At 32.9% G+C, this 16,359-nt stretch overlaps 2 protein-coding genes across 6 annotated transcripts in view; one reads left to right on the top strand and one right to left on the bottom strand.

The window, feature by feature from the left end:
• Positions 1 to 16,359, top strand: part of LOC111000007 (protein MTSS 2) — a 122,815-nt gene that overhangs the window by 99,863 nt on the left and 6,593 nt on the right. The window contains exons 9-20 of one of the 5 annotated variants that reach the window (XM_045632228.1): positions 312 to 403; positions 935 to 1,024; positions 2,506 to 2,596; positions 2,986 to 3,078; positions 4,604 to 4,707; positions 5,216 to 5,321; positions 5,933 to 6,030; positions 12,127 to 12,241; positions 12,948 to 13,133; positions 13,755 to 13,861; positions 14,737 to 14,827; positions 15,635 to 15,922. In XM_045632228.1, coding sequence (XP_045488184.1) covers positions 312 to 403; positions 935 to 1,024; positions 2,506 to 2,596; positions 2,986 to 3,078; positions 4,604 to 4,707; positions 5,216 to 5,321; positions 5,933 to 6,030; positions 12,127 to 12,241; positions 12,948 to 13,133; positions 13,755 to 13,861; positions 14,737 to 14,827; positions 15,635 to 15,922 — 1,461 coding nt within the window. Of the gene's footprint in view, positions 1 to 311; positions 404 to 934; positions 1,025 to 2,505; positions 2,597 to 2,985; positions 3,079 to 4,603; positions 4,708 to 5,215; positions 5,322 to 5,932; positions 6,031 to 12,126; positions 12,242 to 12,947; positions 13,134 to 13,751; positions 13,862 to 14,736; positions 14,828 to 15,634; positions 15,923 to 16,359 lie in introns of all 5 variants that reach the window. The other 4 variants (XM_022269311.2, XM_045632229.1, XM_045632231.1 and 1 more) reach the window with 4 other exon arrangements.
• Positions 6,724 to 10,512, bottom strand: LOC111003006. Its single transcript, XM_045632235.1, has 5 exons — positions 10,451 to 10,512; positions 9,984 to 10,016; positions 8,220 to 8,406; positions 7,343 to 7,482; positions 6,724 to 6,844 (listed from the first exon to the last, which is right to left on the bottom strand). Exons 1-5 carry the CDS (start codon positions 10,480 to 10,482, stop codon positions 6,766 to 6,768), a joined length of 471 nt encoding a protein of 156 aa, XP_045488191.1. The 5' UTR covers positions 10,483 to 10,512; the 3' UTR covers positions 6,724 to 6,765.

The following is a 16,359-nucleotide window of genomic DNA, read 5'->3' as shown; positions in this document are numbered from 1 at the left end:
ATAAACCCCGATAGCTCAAACGACAATACGTAAAAAATAACAATATACTTTTCCTCGTCCTTTAATAAAAATATTGTTGAATAATATCTTTATATTATATATAATTTTTTTAAATCATCTACTTATCATTCCTCATTAACAACAAAATCGTAATTAGTTAGCTTTTTTTAAATCCCATACATTGTTAGTTAATCTAATACTATAACAGTATTTATAATGAAAAAAGTTTTTTCAGCTACTACCAATTCCAAAAGATCTACCGCGACTTATTTATTTATATAACTATGTAAAAAATCTCTGATCAATTTCAGATTCGCAAAGCTGCTCGACGCCCGTGTCCAATGCATCATCAGGTGATACCACTCCAGCACCACCTGACGACTCCCTGAATGGTATTACACAGGTAAAGTTATACTATAAATATGTATATTATATGAACATACAAAGACAGATACTGAGGACTATACAATATTGTTACAAATAAAAACAGATAATAACTCCAAAAACTTTTAATTAGATGTGATTTTTTGTATAAATTTTGTATCTATTTATTTATGTTCTAAATTTTATTTAAACACTTATATTATATTATAAATATACGATAAATTAATTAAAATTATAAACTTATGTATATTTTACATTATTTTAATGTGTAAAAGCTATGTTAATAAAAGACAATACTAAATAATCTATTTCATTATTAATAAATACATTTTAGGAAAGAGAAGAATGGGGGGGAACCTCTATATTCCTCTTTTGTTCAGCTTCTCTACCACAGATCTGCCTGACCACTAATAAGCTATTAGGAGTCCTATAATAAAGTTTTTTTAATGTTTTAAGTCGAACAAGTACCTCTTTATTAAAAAATATTGAATGGAAACGCTTGTAATTACTTTTTTATACGTCATCATTTGCGGTATTATTTTTTATTTAGTCCCCATTCCGGATGGCGAGCGTGTGCAGCTCGGATTCCGGTTTCCGATCACAGGACGCACTGCAGCGACCTTCGCTTTACGTTGATAATGTAATTTTATATTTTGCCTTTATTAACATGGAACTAACATTACGGGGTTTTCTCTAACTGGAAATGGAATACTCTAACAATATTGGTTGTCTTTGGATAACGCCTGTCTGTCTTTGGAATAAGCTTTAGCGGATATTAACATGAATTTCTTAACTTGCTTATATAACTTTCGAGTGTCAAATGTGTATTGTTCTATTATTTATGTACTCTTTTTTTTTTTTTTGTCTATGTAAAAGCTAAGTTAAAAAGCAAAATGTACCAACATTATAGCTTGATTTCAATAATAATTAATATTTTTATTTATTATTGTGACTAAGTCTTTATTATTGACACCCAGTATGATATATATAAATTTGTGTAAGTTACCTAATCTAACAAATACATCATATGTTTTTTACGGTTTTGGTATCAGGGTTTGACAGCCTTTGACACATAGGCCTCTTCCAGCTTACATTATTTACTAATGATAGCTTTTCTTGTCTAAGTTGTGCCCCTTTTTCTCTTTATATCGGCTGGCCAACACTTGCTTTGTCCTCTTTTCCATTTTGCGTCTCGTTGTTCCCATTCTGTCTATGTCCATTTCAATCTGTTATCTATTGTGACATTCCCGGTCCAGCGATATTGTAATGTTTGATATATGAAAAACTAAAATGTACTATTAAAAAAATGTCACTTTAAGCAAGGTTCAGAAGATACTTACAGCGTTCCCCCTTTGAATAGCTAGACTAAATTTTTGCCCCAGGTTCGTTCTCCTGTGATGTCAACTAACCTTTCAGCTATTTTCTTAAAATGTCTTAGGACTCCACGGACCAAGAGTCACCCTGTATTTGCATGTTTTAGCTTTCAGCTACATCAGCTCTGTTGTTGCTTCCATGTAGATGGGAAGGGGCGTGTCTTACCTGGTTACATCCCATACCAGCACCCGCCCATTTTCCATGGAATAAAACTCATACCGTCCGGTCTCTTGCCATCGTCTCTTGCAATTCCAGTCGGCTCAGGAAGACTTGGCATGTTGACGGTGGCAAAGGACCGGCGTATGACATCGTTAAGTGCGGCATGCGTCAGAAGCGGCCAGCAATTTTTGGCATGACAGCCCGTGATGTCCTAGCTTGTCGACATAATTGCCACTATCTGTTAAATTGATTATCTTAACAGTTGAAGTTCTATTTAAATTAAACTCTTCAGAAAGCAAAAATAATATATAAATATAAAAACAATATTTTCATTTATTTAACATGCGTACTAACTTCTTAAAGCTTCGTCGTGCTTTGTAATATCTGACGGTGCCAATTGAGCTTTGTTCTTATAACATACAAAGTGTTATATAACCCTAACAAAAACTATAATTGCATTCTTTTAACAAGTACTTTTTTGTCTCTTTCTGTCTAGCTGTGTTTATGCTCTGTTGAAATGGATGACTATACTTAAACCGGTGCATAGGTCAGTGTGTAGTACTTATTATATATTGAATGTAATTTCAGGGCTCTGATAATCAAAGCGTGAACAGTGAATGCCTAACAACAAAAACCAGTGACGATCAAACCGACGACGGACATGATATTATGAATGCTGGTGAGTGATAAGAGATTGAGTTATAATATTTTTAGAAAAAGTTAAGAAATATAAATCCTAATACATTATTTTATTCGGACTACATCATAATGACCTTACCTGCCGGTTCTATAAAACTATATTTAAAAAGCCAACAACGCCTTCGCGAGCCTTATGGTATTGATTGTTCATGGTCTTATCACTAAGCATCAGGTGAGCGTCCTGCCAGTCTATAAAAAACAATTACATATTTACATATTATTTAACAGTCGTTGGCTTTATATAATTTAATTTTGAAAATTAATGTAGCATATTTTTTATATATACTTAATGTAATTTTTGTTGTTTCTTGATTATATAAGCTCTTCAGATTTCTAACATCCTCATGCCTGGCCAATATATAATTGCAGCATCAGCGACCTGGCCAGACCTGAAAGATACAGCGCAGTTCGAACGAGCCGCTTCAGCTATAATGGGTGGAAGACCTCATACCATATCAGCTGGTAATTTTTTTTATAAATGTGTTTTGTGATATAAAAGTACTCACAAAAACAATTTTATATAACGAGGCTAAGTTAAGCCAAAAAACTTACCTTATATACTAAAAACGTTGTCGCTCAAAGAATGGACGGTTCGATTCTCAAGCATTGGATCTCATCTCATGTTATGGCGTCGAACCGCTGTGCTAAATAGTTTTAATTTATAATTAAAATATGGGATATGGTTGAACATAAATTTTTAATTAATGATATTTACTACTTTATCTTTATTAATGAATGAATAATTGACATGAAATTGAATCGGAATTATCATAATTGTGATTTTAATGTATTGTACTAACATAGCTATTAAGTAAATTGTTACTAACAAATAATTATGGAACCTTGTTTTCTGATAATAAATGAATATAATAATAATAATAATAAAAAGGATATTGAATAAGAGAATGTGTAAATAAAACACTTACAGTATCTATTGATGTGCCTTCGGAAAACTGGTCAACGTTCTAACTGGTAAAGATAAGTATGAAGTTGAAGCGATTACAGCGCCAACTATTGTATTTTAGAGGAACTATTTCACTCGGTATGTTTCGCACTTCATGGTATACATTGCTTCTTCCTTATACAATGCTGTATGTTTTCCTTCTCGGCATATATCGGTTTTATTTTATATGAAACCGTCATATTAAGGGGAAAACACTGTTCATGAGTACTATTATTTTCATTTACCATTGTTAGGACTATTGTTCACTCAGACAAATTCGATTCGTTTTGACCTTTCAATATTTTCACTACTGGTGTCAAGAAGTTGTATAGCGATATTCACGGTTTTTTAATAAATTTAAATTTTTCATTATCCCGAGATATTCACATGTAGAGCAATATTTGTGGGCTGCATAAATCTTATACGTTTTTAAATAAGACGGTAAGTAAATAAGTATTGTTTCTGTAAATATTTGGAATATTTTCAAAAAAGTGCCTTTTTATATGTTACAAGTACCTAGGTAACAATGAAAATGTTTAGAACGGCTGTATCTAGGAACTTGCCAATATTTTTATTGTTTTTCGAAATAATCTCCGTTCCCCTCTACACATCGTCGAATTCGATGGAACCACTGAGAAAAGCAGTGGGCCCATTCTTCCTTGGGGGGTCTCTTGTATGGCATTCGTTCGCTTTCACCGCATATTCAGGGCTCGTAAAACAGATACCTCGACTTTTATCCAACGTTCTTGGTAATAAATGAAAGTCGCAGGGCGCCAGGTCTGAACTGTATGGCGGATGAGTCATTATCTCTACACCTGCCATAGTCAAATATTCAATAGTCCGTTTTGCGGAGTGCACTGAAGCTGTAGATTCGAGGGCGTTGCTGTCGAATTTTGAATGAATGCAATATACTACTTTTGGTCTCCAAAGAGTTCTAAAATTTAATTTCTATAAAAAAAAGTTTTCATTAGCAATGTTTCTAACTGTCCAGTTGCTAAATATTTTCAGTGTTACCCACGTGTATAATTGTTGTATTAATTTCAGGCTCGGAGCGCATTCACGGACGTCCTGCATTAAGCGTACACACGTTCACGCCTACGGACACGCCAAGGGACACGCCCATTTATGCAAGACCGCCTTTGCCCACTGTAAGACATTTAATACCGCTTCTAATTTTTTTTATAGAATCGGTCAACATGAAATTGAAAATCGAATCGGAAAACAAAATGAAATTAGGATGTTCATAACAAATTGAAATAAAACAGTAAATTTCTTCAGTCTCTATCTTTATTTATCAAATAATTTGTTTCACATATTAATTTAAATTTAGTAACAATTTGCCGATATGCTATTAAAATTACACATTGTATTGTTTATTATGTATTGATATATCGAACAACATTCTTCCAACTTACCGTAACTTTGTTCATCTTATTTGTTTTATATTATGGTTGCTTGTTTAATTTTTCCCATTGCTAGCTGTCTGTGTATGTCTGAAAAATTTGTCCTATCATAATTTCTTGTTAAATTTTTTCAAACTTATAAATAAATAAATATTGTGTATGTGTTATAAATATATTATATGTATGTATTTGAATTATATTAATAAAATAGAAAATAGATATGAACTAGATAACTTAAACGTATGATTTTCAGAGATGTTCATCATTGGAGAGACCGATAGTACCAAGCAAGTCCAACTGTATGCTTCATAGCGAGATGAAGCCAAAACCGTCTTCTTTGCCTCCACATCTGACTAAAGGTACTTTGCATAATATATTTTCCCGTTTAAATATCTGGTAAAAATTTTCTTACAAGGAACTTATATTTATAAGATACCGGCTTTGGTAAGGTTCAGAGCCTATACATAGGGCTTCCGTATTTTTTTAATTATAAAAATCCTTACAATTCGCCATATATAAATATGCATGCAAATGTCATTTATTTTTATAATGTCAGATAATACAAACATTAACATAATATCATCATAATAGGTAAGTTAAGTAATTTAGAAGTAATGTCAAACTTATAATCTAGATACTCGCTCACGCTATAAAAGCACCTTGCCTTTAAGAGTTTAATCACTTTCTCCTTGAAATAATTGCACGTCATTGGAACTTCTAGGAAGATGATTAAATAGTTTAATAGCCATGGCGTAACAATTTTTTGCATACATCGTAGTGCAGCATGCCGGTACCCACAGCTGTGTTGGATCCCTCGATATATACGTGAAAGTCTTTAGCGTTTTTTATTGACCAAGGTCAAACGGGCGAATCCCCGCTTGATGTTGTTAGTGATACCTACGCTCATTAACACTCAATAATTTATAACAAAAATCAAGATTGATTATTATAGATTTTTGATTATTTTTAGAAATGCCGCAAGCTCTGTATGTGAATATGTCAGAACTGGCAACTATGGCGGCGTCGCGGGCGCAACAACATAACTCAGAATTTCCTCAACAAGAAAAGGTATTTTACTATAATTTTGTTGTATATGCTCCATCCAATACTCTGATTTTTCATTCATTCGTTTACTATCTGCAAGTTGTCATTTTGTTATGTTTTGCATATTATATTAAATTTGACAAATTTTGATTGCCTGTATTAAACATTTAATTAAGTAAGCAATGTTAACTTAATCGTTAAGCAAGCCTTTCTCTTAAGGACGAGGCTTTGCTAAGCTTTGGATTTCTATGTAATTAATATCGTAATTATAAGCCAATAGATGATCATGTACCAGTATAATATTATCACTCCATGTATTTGTAAATCTATATTCACATTATATACGTGCTACTAATAATATAAATAAATAAAAAATGTGCATTTACGGCATAAGACGTTATGCGACAGAATTGACAACTAAAGTTCTAATATGTACTACTACTAAACGAATACGTCAACCAATACCGTGTATTTTTTCTCAATCTCCCTTTTTTCACTCTCTCTCAATCGGTGTCAATTGATCTCTGCCTTTTCTTCGATAAAAACGCTGCACATCTTCGTGACGTTGCATTCCTTAAAAATGTTATCATCATGCGTCTAAAGATGTTTCACATCAAAAAATTCAAGAAAATACGTGCATTATTTAAGGGCATTTCCCAAAAAGTTACCGCCACTGGATAATTGCTTTTAATTAATTAATTAAATAAAACAATGCCATAGATTAAAACTTAGACTTTATTAACTTACAGTAAAGAAAAATTAATTTATATCAAATACCCTCATGTTAGTAGTTTTGTCGATGTGGTACATGGGTTTTTCACGAATGGGCCGCATAGAGCTGTAAAGACAAAATGTAATTGATAAAAGTACAAAATTCAAAGGAATCTTAATAGTGATATCTCACCTATTCGGCCAGGCATGCCTACCCATCTTTCCTGTATTACAAAACTTTATATTATTACTTTTATATACATTATAAAACTGTAACTTTTATTGATCGACCTAAAAAACTGACACCCTGAAGTTAACAAATTCATTTTTTTTTGAACGTTTTTAAATAAAATGCGTGCTTTTTAATTATGTAGAAATATTTTTGTGATATTTAAATTAACTTTATTTAACTAGATAATACGTTATTATACAAATATAGTTAGAAGAATAAGACGAAAGATTTCTACAATAAAATATTTCTATCATGTTACGCCAAAGAAGTATAACTTCTAACGCATGTACTAACTGTACACACATGTTTATTTTTAATTTAAAGTACATAATTATAAGCGATAATATTGTGTCCAACAAAGTCTAATTGTATTCTGTTACCTAAATTTCTTACATTTTATCCCAATGGAACTTAGAAGCAAGGGATTCCGAAAGTTGTCCCTCTTTCAGTTGTTTCTTGACGACGCGCTCGACCAGTCGTAATGACGAGAACACGTTTTGTACACTAGACGGTTGGCGGTTTCTTGATGATACCTGTAATATCAATATTGGTTATATCTGTGATTATGGTAGATATGTCGTAGACAACTAGCGTAATTAGTCGTTCTATTAACAGCCTAGCCTTTTAACTAAACGGAGCCGTTTAACTAGCGGCCTTAAAGATGTTTAGTCAGTTGATCAAACAGCTAGGCGAATGACTTGGATCGATGACGTTTCATTACTTGCCTAGCCTGTTAACTGTTAATTTAAATTTATCGGCTAATCAAGATCGCCATGATTATTACACTAAAGAAAATATATTTTCTGGGCGTCCAAAATCAATATATGTATTACACTTTTGACATTTTAATTCATTTGTAATCATAACTTGTTGATGTGAATAGCAAAATGTAAATATATAAAACACAGAACCTTATTCATGCCAAATGTGTTTCGTCATGTCGCAATAGCGATATTTCAATTAATTTCAAATTCATGGAAATGACTCATGGCGAGAACGATTTTCAATTTTAAACGCTAAGATTTTAAAAGAACGTTATTCTCATTAACGAAAAGACGATTTTATTTTCATAAGAACTTTGTTATTGTGCACATCTCCAGTAGTTGCAGTTTTAATTTTGTAATTTAGTCTGAAGTCATAGTGAGTGATTCAAAATAATTAAATTTTATTAAATACAGTAAACTTTCTTTAAGGTAATGCATAAAAGTACAGTCACAATATATGCCGAAGATCACTGCAAATAAGTATATTTCTATTCAAAATTACTCACCATAAACTCAACTGTCTCAAATAATTTATTCAATTCCTTTTGCTCGCGTCCATTGAGTGTAGTATTTGCGTCAAAGACTCCGCTATCGTTCAGTTTTTTAATGATAGTCTTGAGAGTGATAGGCAGATTTTGATCCAATATGTCGCCAGATTTGTATGCAGCCTTCGCATCTTCGGGTTCGTGAGGACTGTAACAGTTTTAGGCTTTTATTGGAAGATGCTAGGGAATATACTTCGACACATTTATATAGTCAGGTCTACAGTATGTAGCAGACGAATAATTGTATGTATCGGATTTTAATGCTAATACATCTAAAAGTATGTTTTATTTCTGATAAGGCAAGTGATGTTTTCTACAAATTAAAATTTATAGTATTTTATAGTGGTTTTCTTTAATCTATTGCATAGATTTTATCGCGGGTTTTGAGCGCAGGGACCGAATCAAGAAATTCCGTAACGAAAACAAATACCTAACGCACGTTGACGTAATATAGATGCGGCCAATACGTGTTAGAGTGGGACAGAACGCATACTGCTTCTCAAATCTGTCTGGCGTCAGTGACATAGCGCAGGTGTTTTAGAGTGGGACAGAAAGCATACTGCGTATTCACATCTCTCTGACGAGATCGGTGACGGTACGCGTTGAGACAGAGGAGTGAGACAGACTATATAGGTAACACACCTATATAGTCTGTCTCACTCCTGGTATAGTGGTAGATTGAAGTAATATCAAAGAAAAAATACTGTATAAATAGAAAATAAAAATTATTTAAATTTGCATAAGGTGATAAAAAATGCTATGCAATAGCTTTACCGCGGCCGTAAAACGTGTGGAAGTCTCCGAGTGCCACACGCTTTTTTTACTCAATTGAATTTTAAGTTTTAATTTGAAATTTCTTCATTAAAAAAAACAGATTTACATATGTGTTATTAAATAAGTTTTTACATAGCCTTGCCTCAATTAACCAAAATTGACACAAATCTAGCATTATTTTTGTTCCGCATTTATCTATCGAGGTGTTTTCCAAAATTTTATTTTCCAAAAATAGCTTTTTAAAAATCCGGGAGCACAAATATAATGACGTGATACTACACGGAATTAGATATTATTCATAGTTGTCGCAGAGCCAATATCTGTGCAGAATTGGTTTCATCGTAAATTTACCATTATACAAGAAGATTATTATTATTATTATGTGTAAATATATTGCCTACAGTTACGTGTATTGTGAAGATTTTTAAATGATTTATGGTCGTTAAATATTTGTTATACAAGTTTTGAATCTTGGGCGCAGGAAAATTAAATACGCGATACTGGATATATCCGTGCTTATTAGAATTATTTAGAATCATGATCAGACTTTGGGTTCTAAGTGTTTTAGTACTTTAGGGATTTGGGATATAATTACCAATATCTATATAGTGGTAATTATATCCCATCTGTTGTTATTTGGAGAGTATGTATAAAAATGTTACTGCTAATTTTACTCGTGTATTATAAACACAAATTTGTATACTGTGTTCACAAAGATGTACATTTTGACTGTGTGACACAAATTTTAGAGCTTTCCCTGCCGTGTCCACACTAAGTTGGCAGATTAATATTTTGAATCTATTAAAATTTTGTGCAGAGACGCCTACTTACTAAATGCTTTGAACCCAGAACTCATATTTAAGATGTGAATCAGTTTAGTAGGTACTAAATTATGAATGAAACAAACGAAGAATTTATAGCCAGTATTAAATCATATGCATAGTTTCTCACCATCCTGCTATCAGAAGTATGTTCGCAGTTAATCTGTAATGAAACGAATTTGTTATCGTAATAGGGTTTTCACAACATGAACTACGATTAATTTTGTTTGTAATACAATCTGTAGAGGAAAGTAAACGATCCGAAATTCATGTTAGTTATGTTTAGTATTATATGTAAATAAAAACTTGGTAATATTACAAACAAAAAAAATATTAATAAATAGTACTACTTAGTGATTCGTGTTAGAAATAAGTTAAGATTTTCTTTATGATCTTATTAAATCACTTCAAAATTTTAATCACATAAGTACTTTATCTAAAATTTATTTGCATTTTCAAAAACTTATATTAAAGTTAACAAAAAAACTTTTATTTGGAGCATAAGATCATCAAGGTATCACTTATTCCATAAAGTTGACAGCTATATTAAACTTCTAACTAAAATAAAATGTAACATTATATATAAACACTACTTACAAAATATAAACAGTCAAACTGGATCCTGTCATAATTCGTTCGCAATGTACACAGTGCAAGCCACTACTGATCATACTTCGATTACGATATATCGCGTTATATCAACCCAATGAATATAGTGGACTATTGTATTTTGATACTTGCAGCTATTTACATATAAGAAGTTAAAACAATTAGTAATAAATGTAAGGGTCTAACAACCTTATCGTTTATATTTTACCTTAACCTTACACTTTATATTCAGAATATAATGCAGTATTTTTTTGCTATAACGCGCATATTTATCAAGTGTTATGTCTGTAGCATGTGATTTATAATGATTTGTCATTTCCATAATTAGTTTTGCGTACCTTTGCACCTTCAATTGTGATTTTATAAAATTGAACTATTAAATTCTTGTTCCTAGATTTTCATTTGTTAAAAAACACCTTATTAAAGATAACTTCCTATAACGCGATTTTCTAATATTTGGTCCGAGTCTTCCGCCTAGGATATAGATGACACATGTTTCAGACATTAAATATCGGATTTTTGATATAATCTTATTGGTTTGACAGCTATTAAGCAGTATAAAATTAAGCGCCTTATAAGGAGTTATGTAAATAGAATTGCGTATATATGGCGTCAGCGTTTTACGGTTGAATGACTAAGCCAATTTAAAATAGTAAGTAATAATGTAAAAATAGATAAGAAAATCCTTTTTATGCATCTTGCTAAATTACTTCTAATAAATCTTCTAAGTTCTTTTCTTTATCGGTTTGAAGGTGATTAGTGTAGTCTGTGTCAGATTCTGACTTTTTAACTTGGAACCAAAAGTCAGAATCCGCTGATTTTCCTTGACTGGTATTATTTTTTCCGGCGTCAGGATGTGATGAACACATCGCCCACTGGTGAAGTAAACATGCCTAGTGGGAGTGCCATAATGTTGCCTTCGGGCTTCAGCCAAATAGACAGTCATGACTTGGGCAATACCACTGTACCTCCAAACCGGCGTTAAATGATGCAATAGGTTCGCCTCATTACTCGCGTTTCATGCTGTGTTAGAGATCCCCGAAGCCTAAATAAGTAAAGGTCCGGCAACGTATCTGGCAATGTGAGTGTCTATGTACGGCATTATCTCTTAACATCAGTTGAGCCCTGTCCGTTTGCCTCGGTACATATTAATAAAAAAAATCCAAGCTTAAATCACTAGAATTATGTATTTAAGTAAGTTATGATAATTACGTCCGACGAAATATATTGCATAACTTTCAAAGTATCAAAATATTTTATTCGCTGTATAATATCGAAACTATCCAATGGAGAATGGAGTATTGTTCGCGATTTTAATGAATGTATACAAAACATTTTAAACAATTATTGTATACAGGACACCTTAAAATAATTGCATATGGTCACACAAAATAAAACTTATTAATTATTCTTGTAAATAATGTTAAAAAGTAAGTAAAAATTATTTAATTATTTAGCGTTCAATTCGTTCAGTTCAACAAATGTTTGGGTATGAATCATAAAATATTAAGAAATCTTCAAGGCAACGGCTTTGTCGTTTAGTTAACTCATAATAGGCGTTCCATGGTTCGATTCCTAACTATAAATTATGTCGTTGTGCAACTCGCCGTCGATGCGTAAAAAATATAGGGTATATAAGTAATATTGTGCAAATGAAATTCCAGGTTTGCTCGGAATCCAGTGCCAGTGAATCGTCTCTGGAATCGTCAAGTGGGTACGGAAGTCAAGGTGCCTTCGCGGCGGAAGACCATGGTCATCACCAGCCATCTCACCCTGATGGTATACCTTTTTGTTTAAGCCTGATTTTTTAAGCTAAATCTTACAAGTAGTTGACCCAGTTTTAGTTTTAAATGTTTGAGTGTTAATTTATTTTCATTTTGAGTGTTTCATTTATGTTAGCAATTCTGAGACTGAATAGCCTTTAAAAAATGGAGTATTACTGACGTTAAACATGATTCTATTAACAACATGACTGCACCTTTTGATTAGGTATGAGATTCTATTAGTAATCTTGTATTTTTATCGTTAATATTTGTATTTCATTCTTTGATTGATTTCTGTATATAATAGGCAAGTAGTTTGTCAACCTCCTCTGACACACGCCGTCGACTATTTCGGTATGAAGCAAGCCGGCTTGCTTACTGTTTCCCTTCACAGTTTAAGAAAGAAATAAAGTTAAAATAAAATTTGTGCATAGCCGGGGATCGAACCTCTGACCTCGGCGATTAGAGTCGCTCGCTAAAGCCACTAAGCCAACACTGCTCATGCTTATTTACTTAAAAATTAGGCCCTTGTCCGCTATTTCCACCTACAAATCTAATGAACTTCTCCACTATCATCATTACTGCAATTCGCTAGTATGATTAGTAGCATCGTAGCAGAATCAGAAATATTATTCGCGTAATAACATGTCGGATACCTTAAAGGCTATTCAGTCTCCCGTAGCATGCTAATTTTGCTTTGCACGTGTTATTTTGCGCATCAGTTGCGTCGGAGATAGTGACGTTGCGACGCGACGACAGCGTCGCGGCCGCTCGAGAGAGCTTCTCGATATCGCTGGGAAGTCTGGAAGAAGCGGTCAGGTCCTTGGATGAAGCCACCGAAACGCCTACGTTTGCGACTATAGGGAAGAAACCGGCCGTGCCTAAGCGACGACCTGTTTCTATGAATGGTAAGTTTTTGCGAAGCAGATGGCGGGAGCCTGACGACGGTAAGTTATTGTGTGTGTGATATTGCTATATTTATATTTGTAGTAGACTCTTTTATTTGTACAGTTTTATTCTAGGAGTACATTTTCAACTAATTATATAACTGTTTACAAAAATTGGAAATTCTATTTTATAAGAGTGTGGAGTTTCTTGCCCATTCTTTTCCAACGAAACTACCTTTTGGAAGGGGCAACTAGAATCATCTTATTTTATTTAACTTTCAACAGTGCCATTTTAGTTGATCTAACGGGAATATATGATTTGATTTGATTCAATAATTTTAAGCTCTTTCATACAAAGCCGTTTAATTCTTAAAAAAATCGTAAGTGTTTTGGCGTTAATTAGGGTATAAGGCCATTACAGTTTTTTATTAAAAAAAAACCGTCCCAGCTCACAATTTGATATATATAGTGTAGTAATTAACGTAAGCCAGGATAAACATGTAAACTGGTTTTGATATTACATAACAAATGAAAAAGCGGTGTAATTTACTGAAATTTCGTATGTTAAAAACTTTAAAAACATTGGCCTTTGTTCCTCGCACATATCACATATAAATAATTGTTGAAAATTAATTTCAGCAGCTCCAACGGTATGGTCCCGCCGTGGATCATCCAGTTCTGTGGGCAAACCGCCTCCACCTGTCAGAAGATCTTCATCCATCTCAAGACCTCAGAGACCTTACGTTCAGGTACAGGCACTCAGTAAAACTAAATTGTAGATTCTGTTTAAACATTTTTGAATTAAAAACTGAAGTGGATGCAATTTTTTGTATCCACATATTAGTATACATTACTGTACGGGCAAGGCACGCACACAGCAACAGCACATCATTTCGCCGCATCATCATTTTACACTTTAACCTAATTTCATTACATTCAGTACGTATGTAGACATCAATCACGTCGCGCGTCACTCATTATCATTTAGAAATAGTAACAAGTAATTATTTTCTCTCAATAAACTCTTGTAAACTTATACATACAATTTTATCATTTATAAAAAATCCATCATCATCGGCTAGTACCCGAACAATTACTATTTTTTTGTGTATCGGTCAGTTAATATAACACAGTGTAATAATATCTTAATATATATAAATCTCCTGTCACAATGTTTGTCCGCGATACACTCCTAAACTACTTAACCAATTTTAAATTAAATTGGCACACCGTGACCGTCTGGTCCAACTTAAGAGATAGGATAGCTTAGATCTTTAATTATAGTCGCTATATAACTATTTGTCTATAATTAATTGACAGTGACAATTATCTGTTAACCCAAAAGATTCTAACAGATGGCGTTGTGTTAAAAGTACCAACGTTTCACATAAGTTCTCCTACCGTTTCCCTTGAATAGTTTACTACTATATAATATAACAAAAACGTTAGCCACAGCAACGCTTGGCCGAGTCTGCTAGTTTCTAGTATAATAATTTCTTTAAAGATTTGGTAAACCTCAAGTTACTTGCGTGTTTCGTTTAACATCTACCACAACCGCCACCGAACTTAACTTCGATTTACTGAATAACTTTTTTAGTTAAGATACTTTTATTAACATTTCCAGAACGTTCAGAATCAAGTGAGCTCTAACGACGCGGATAACTTGCCCCCACCTCCGGCTTTCCTCTTGCAGCCTGATCATGATGCAAATACAGGTAAAACCTATTAAAAACTCTGTTTCTTGCTACGTTATGACATACCTGAAATTTGAAATCTTTTACCTGGCGGTCAATTATCGTATAGATGTCGCAGCCAACTAGTTAAATTAGCCGTTCAATTAACAGCCTAGCCATTTAACTAGACGTCGCCGTAGAGTAGTGACAATAATAATGTGAATTTGACTTAAGCAAATAATTATTTTAATTTTAAAATGATAATTAATTTTAAAAAAATATTATTTATGTCATGTCTGCCAAATAATGACATTATCGTACTAATGGCCCAAGCATTAGCCAGCCAGTTTATTATGTGTTGTAACTAAGGCTACGGCTGAATATCTTTCAGGTCGTTGGTTAAAAGGCTAGGCTGTTAATTGAACGGCTAATTACACTAGGTGGCTCTGACATAGAAAATATTTTTGTGATTAGTATTGAAATAGAATATATTATTATGTCGTGAAACCTCATAACATTTTTAGTTCGTAAGTTATACAAATTAAGAAAGGATTCATAAATCAAAAAAAAATTGTTGAAGTACAACCTTTTTAGATCTGGGCCTCAGATATCTCTAGGTACCTGTTTCATGATCATTTGCCAATCTAATAGATAAGTAGGTGATCAGCCTGCTATTGATGCCCTCTTTCACCCTTCGAGCGAATGTTAAATGTGTTCACAGAAAGTCCATTGCAAATATTTACTAAACCCATGATAATTCTTGAAAAAATACTTGTATCGATAAATCCAGTAATATTCATAGGCAGACTTTAGTGCGTCAGGAATATCTCATTGTAAATTATTTTTCAGCACCTGCTGGCATAAACGTAGCAGAAACAGTAAAACAGTTGACGGAATTAAAACACATGCCGGCCTCACCCGGCCTTTTACGACGTACAATTAATCAAAATGTCCAAAATCAAAACTACGATAGCCAATTAAGCACGTTCCATCAAGCGAAGAACAACTTCAGTGGGAATTTGAACCCTATTTACGGGCAGACAGGGCACAGAATTGTGGAGTTCGAGAATTCTGTGTACGCCAGAAAGAATAGCTTGAATAGCTCGCATTCGGATTTATTTAGGGATGGACATACGGGTGAGTTTAAAGCTATTGTATACCGATTTAAAATAGGAGGGTTACAGCTGTAGTTTTTGTTGGTATTGGATAATGTAAGTAAAATTTCGTTGGTTTTTTGGGAATTGAATATTTCGAGCTGATTATTTTTCATCGAAATCGGAATTATAGTTTTTGGAAAGCGTAATTTGGGTAATTGGGAACAAAATAAATGTATTTGAAAGTAAATGAACGAGTACTGTCATTGAAAAGATCCAGTCACAATTAATCATGTACGGAGAAGCAAAATTAAGAATTTATTACAATTTTAATATAAAAAAAAAATAGTCAAATAAATTGAAATAAAATTAGTTAATATAAATTTACAATATTACATATACCATAATATAAGTAGAACTTTCACATTGTAATAATTAAATGCTTGATTTATGCGATTTCACAGTTTATGTTGAAATTGC

The sequence above is a fragment of the Pieris rapae genome, chromosome 18 (genome assembly GCF_905147795.1).
Source record: "Pieris rapae chromosome 18, ilPieRapa1.1, whole genome shotgun sequence".
Classification (NCBI taxonomy): Eukaryota; Metazoa; Arthropoda; class Insecta; order Lepidoptera; family Pieridae; genus Pieris; species Pieris rapae.
This window is presented reverse-complemented; position numbering and strand designations above follow the sequence as displayed.

Coding starts and splice junctions, on each gene's coding strand:
- LOC111003006 (XM_045632235.1), bottom strand. CDS start 10,482: ATGACAGGATCCAGTTTGACTGTTTATATTTT. Junction 8,407..9,983: donor ATACTTCTGATAGCAGGATG/GTGAGAAACTAT, acceptor AAACTGTTACAG/TCCTCACGAACCCGAAGATG. Junction 6,845..7,342: donor AAGTTCCATTGGGATAAAAT/GTAAGAAATTTA, acceptor TTGTCTTTACAG/CTCTATGCGGCCCATTCGTG.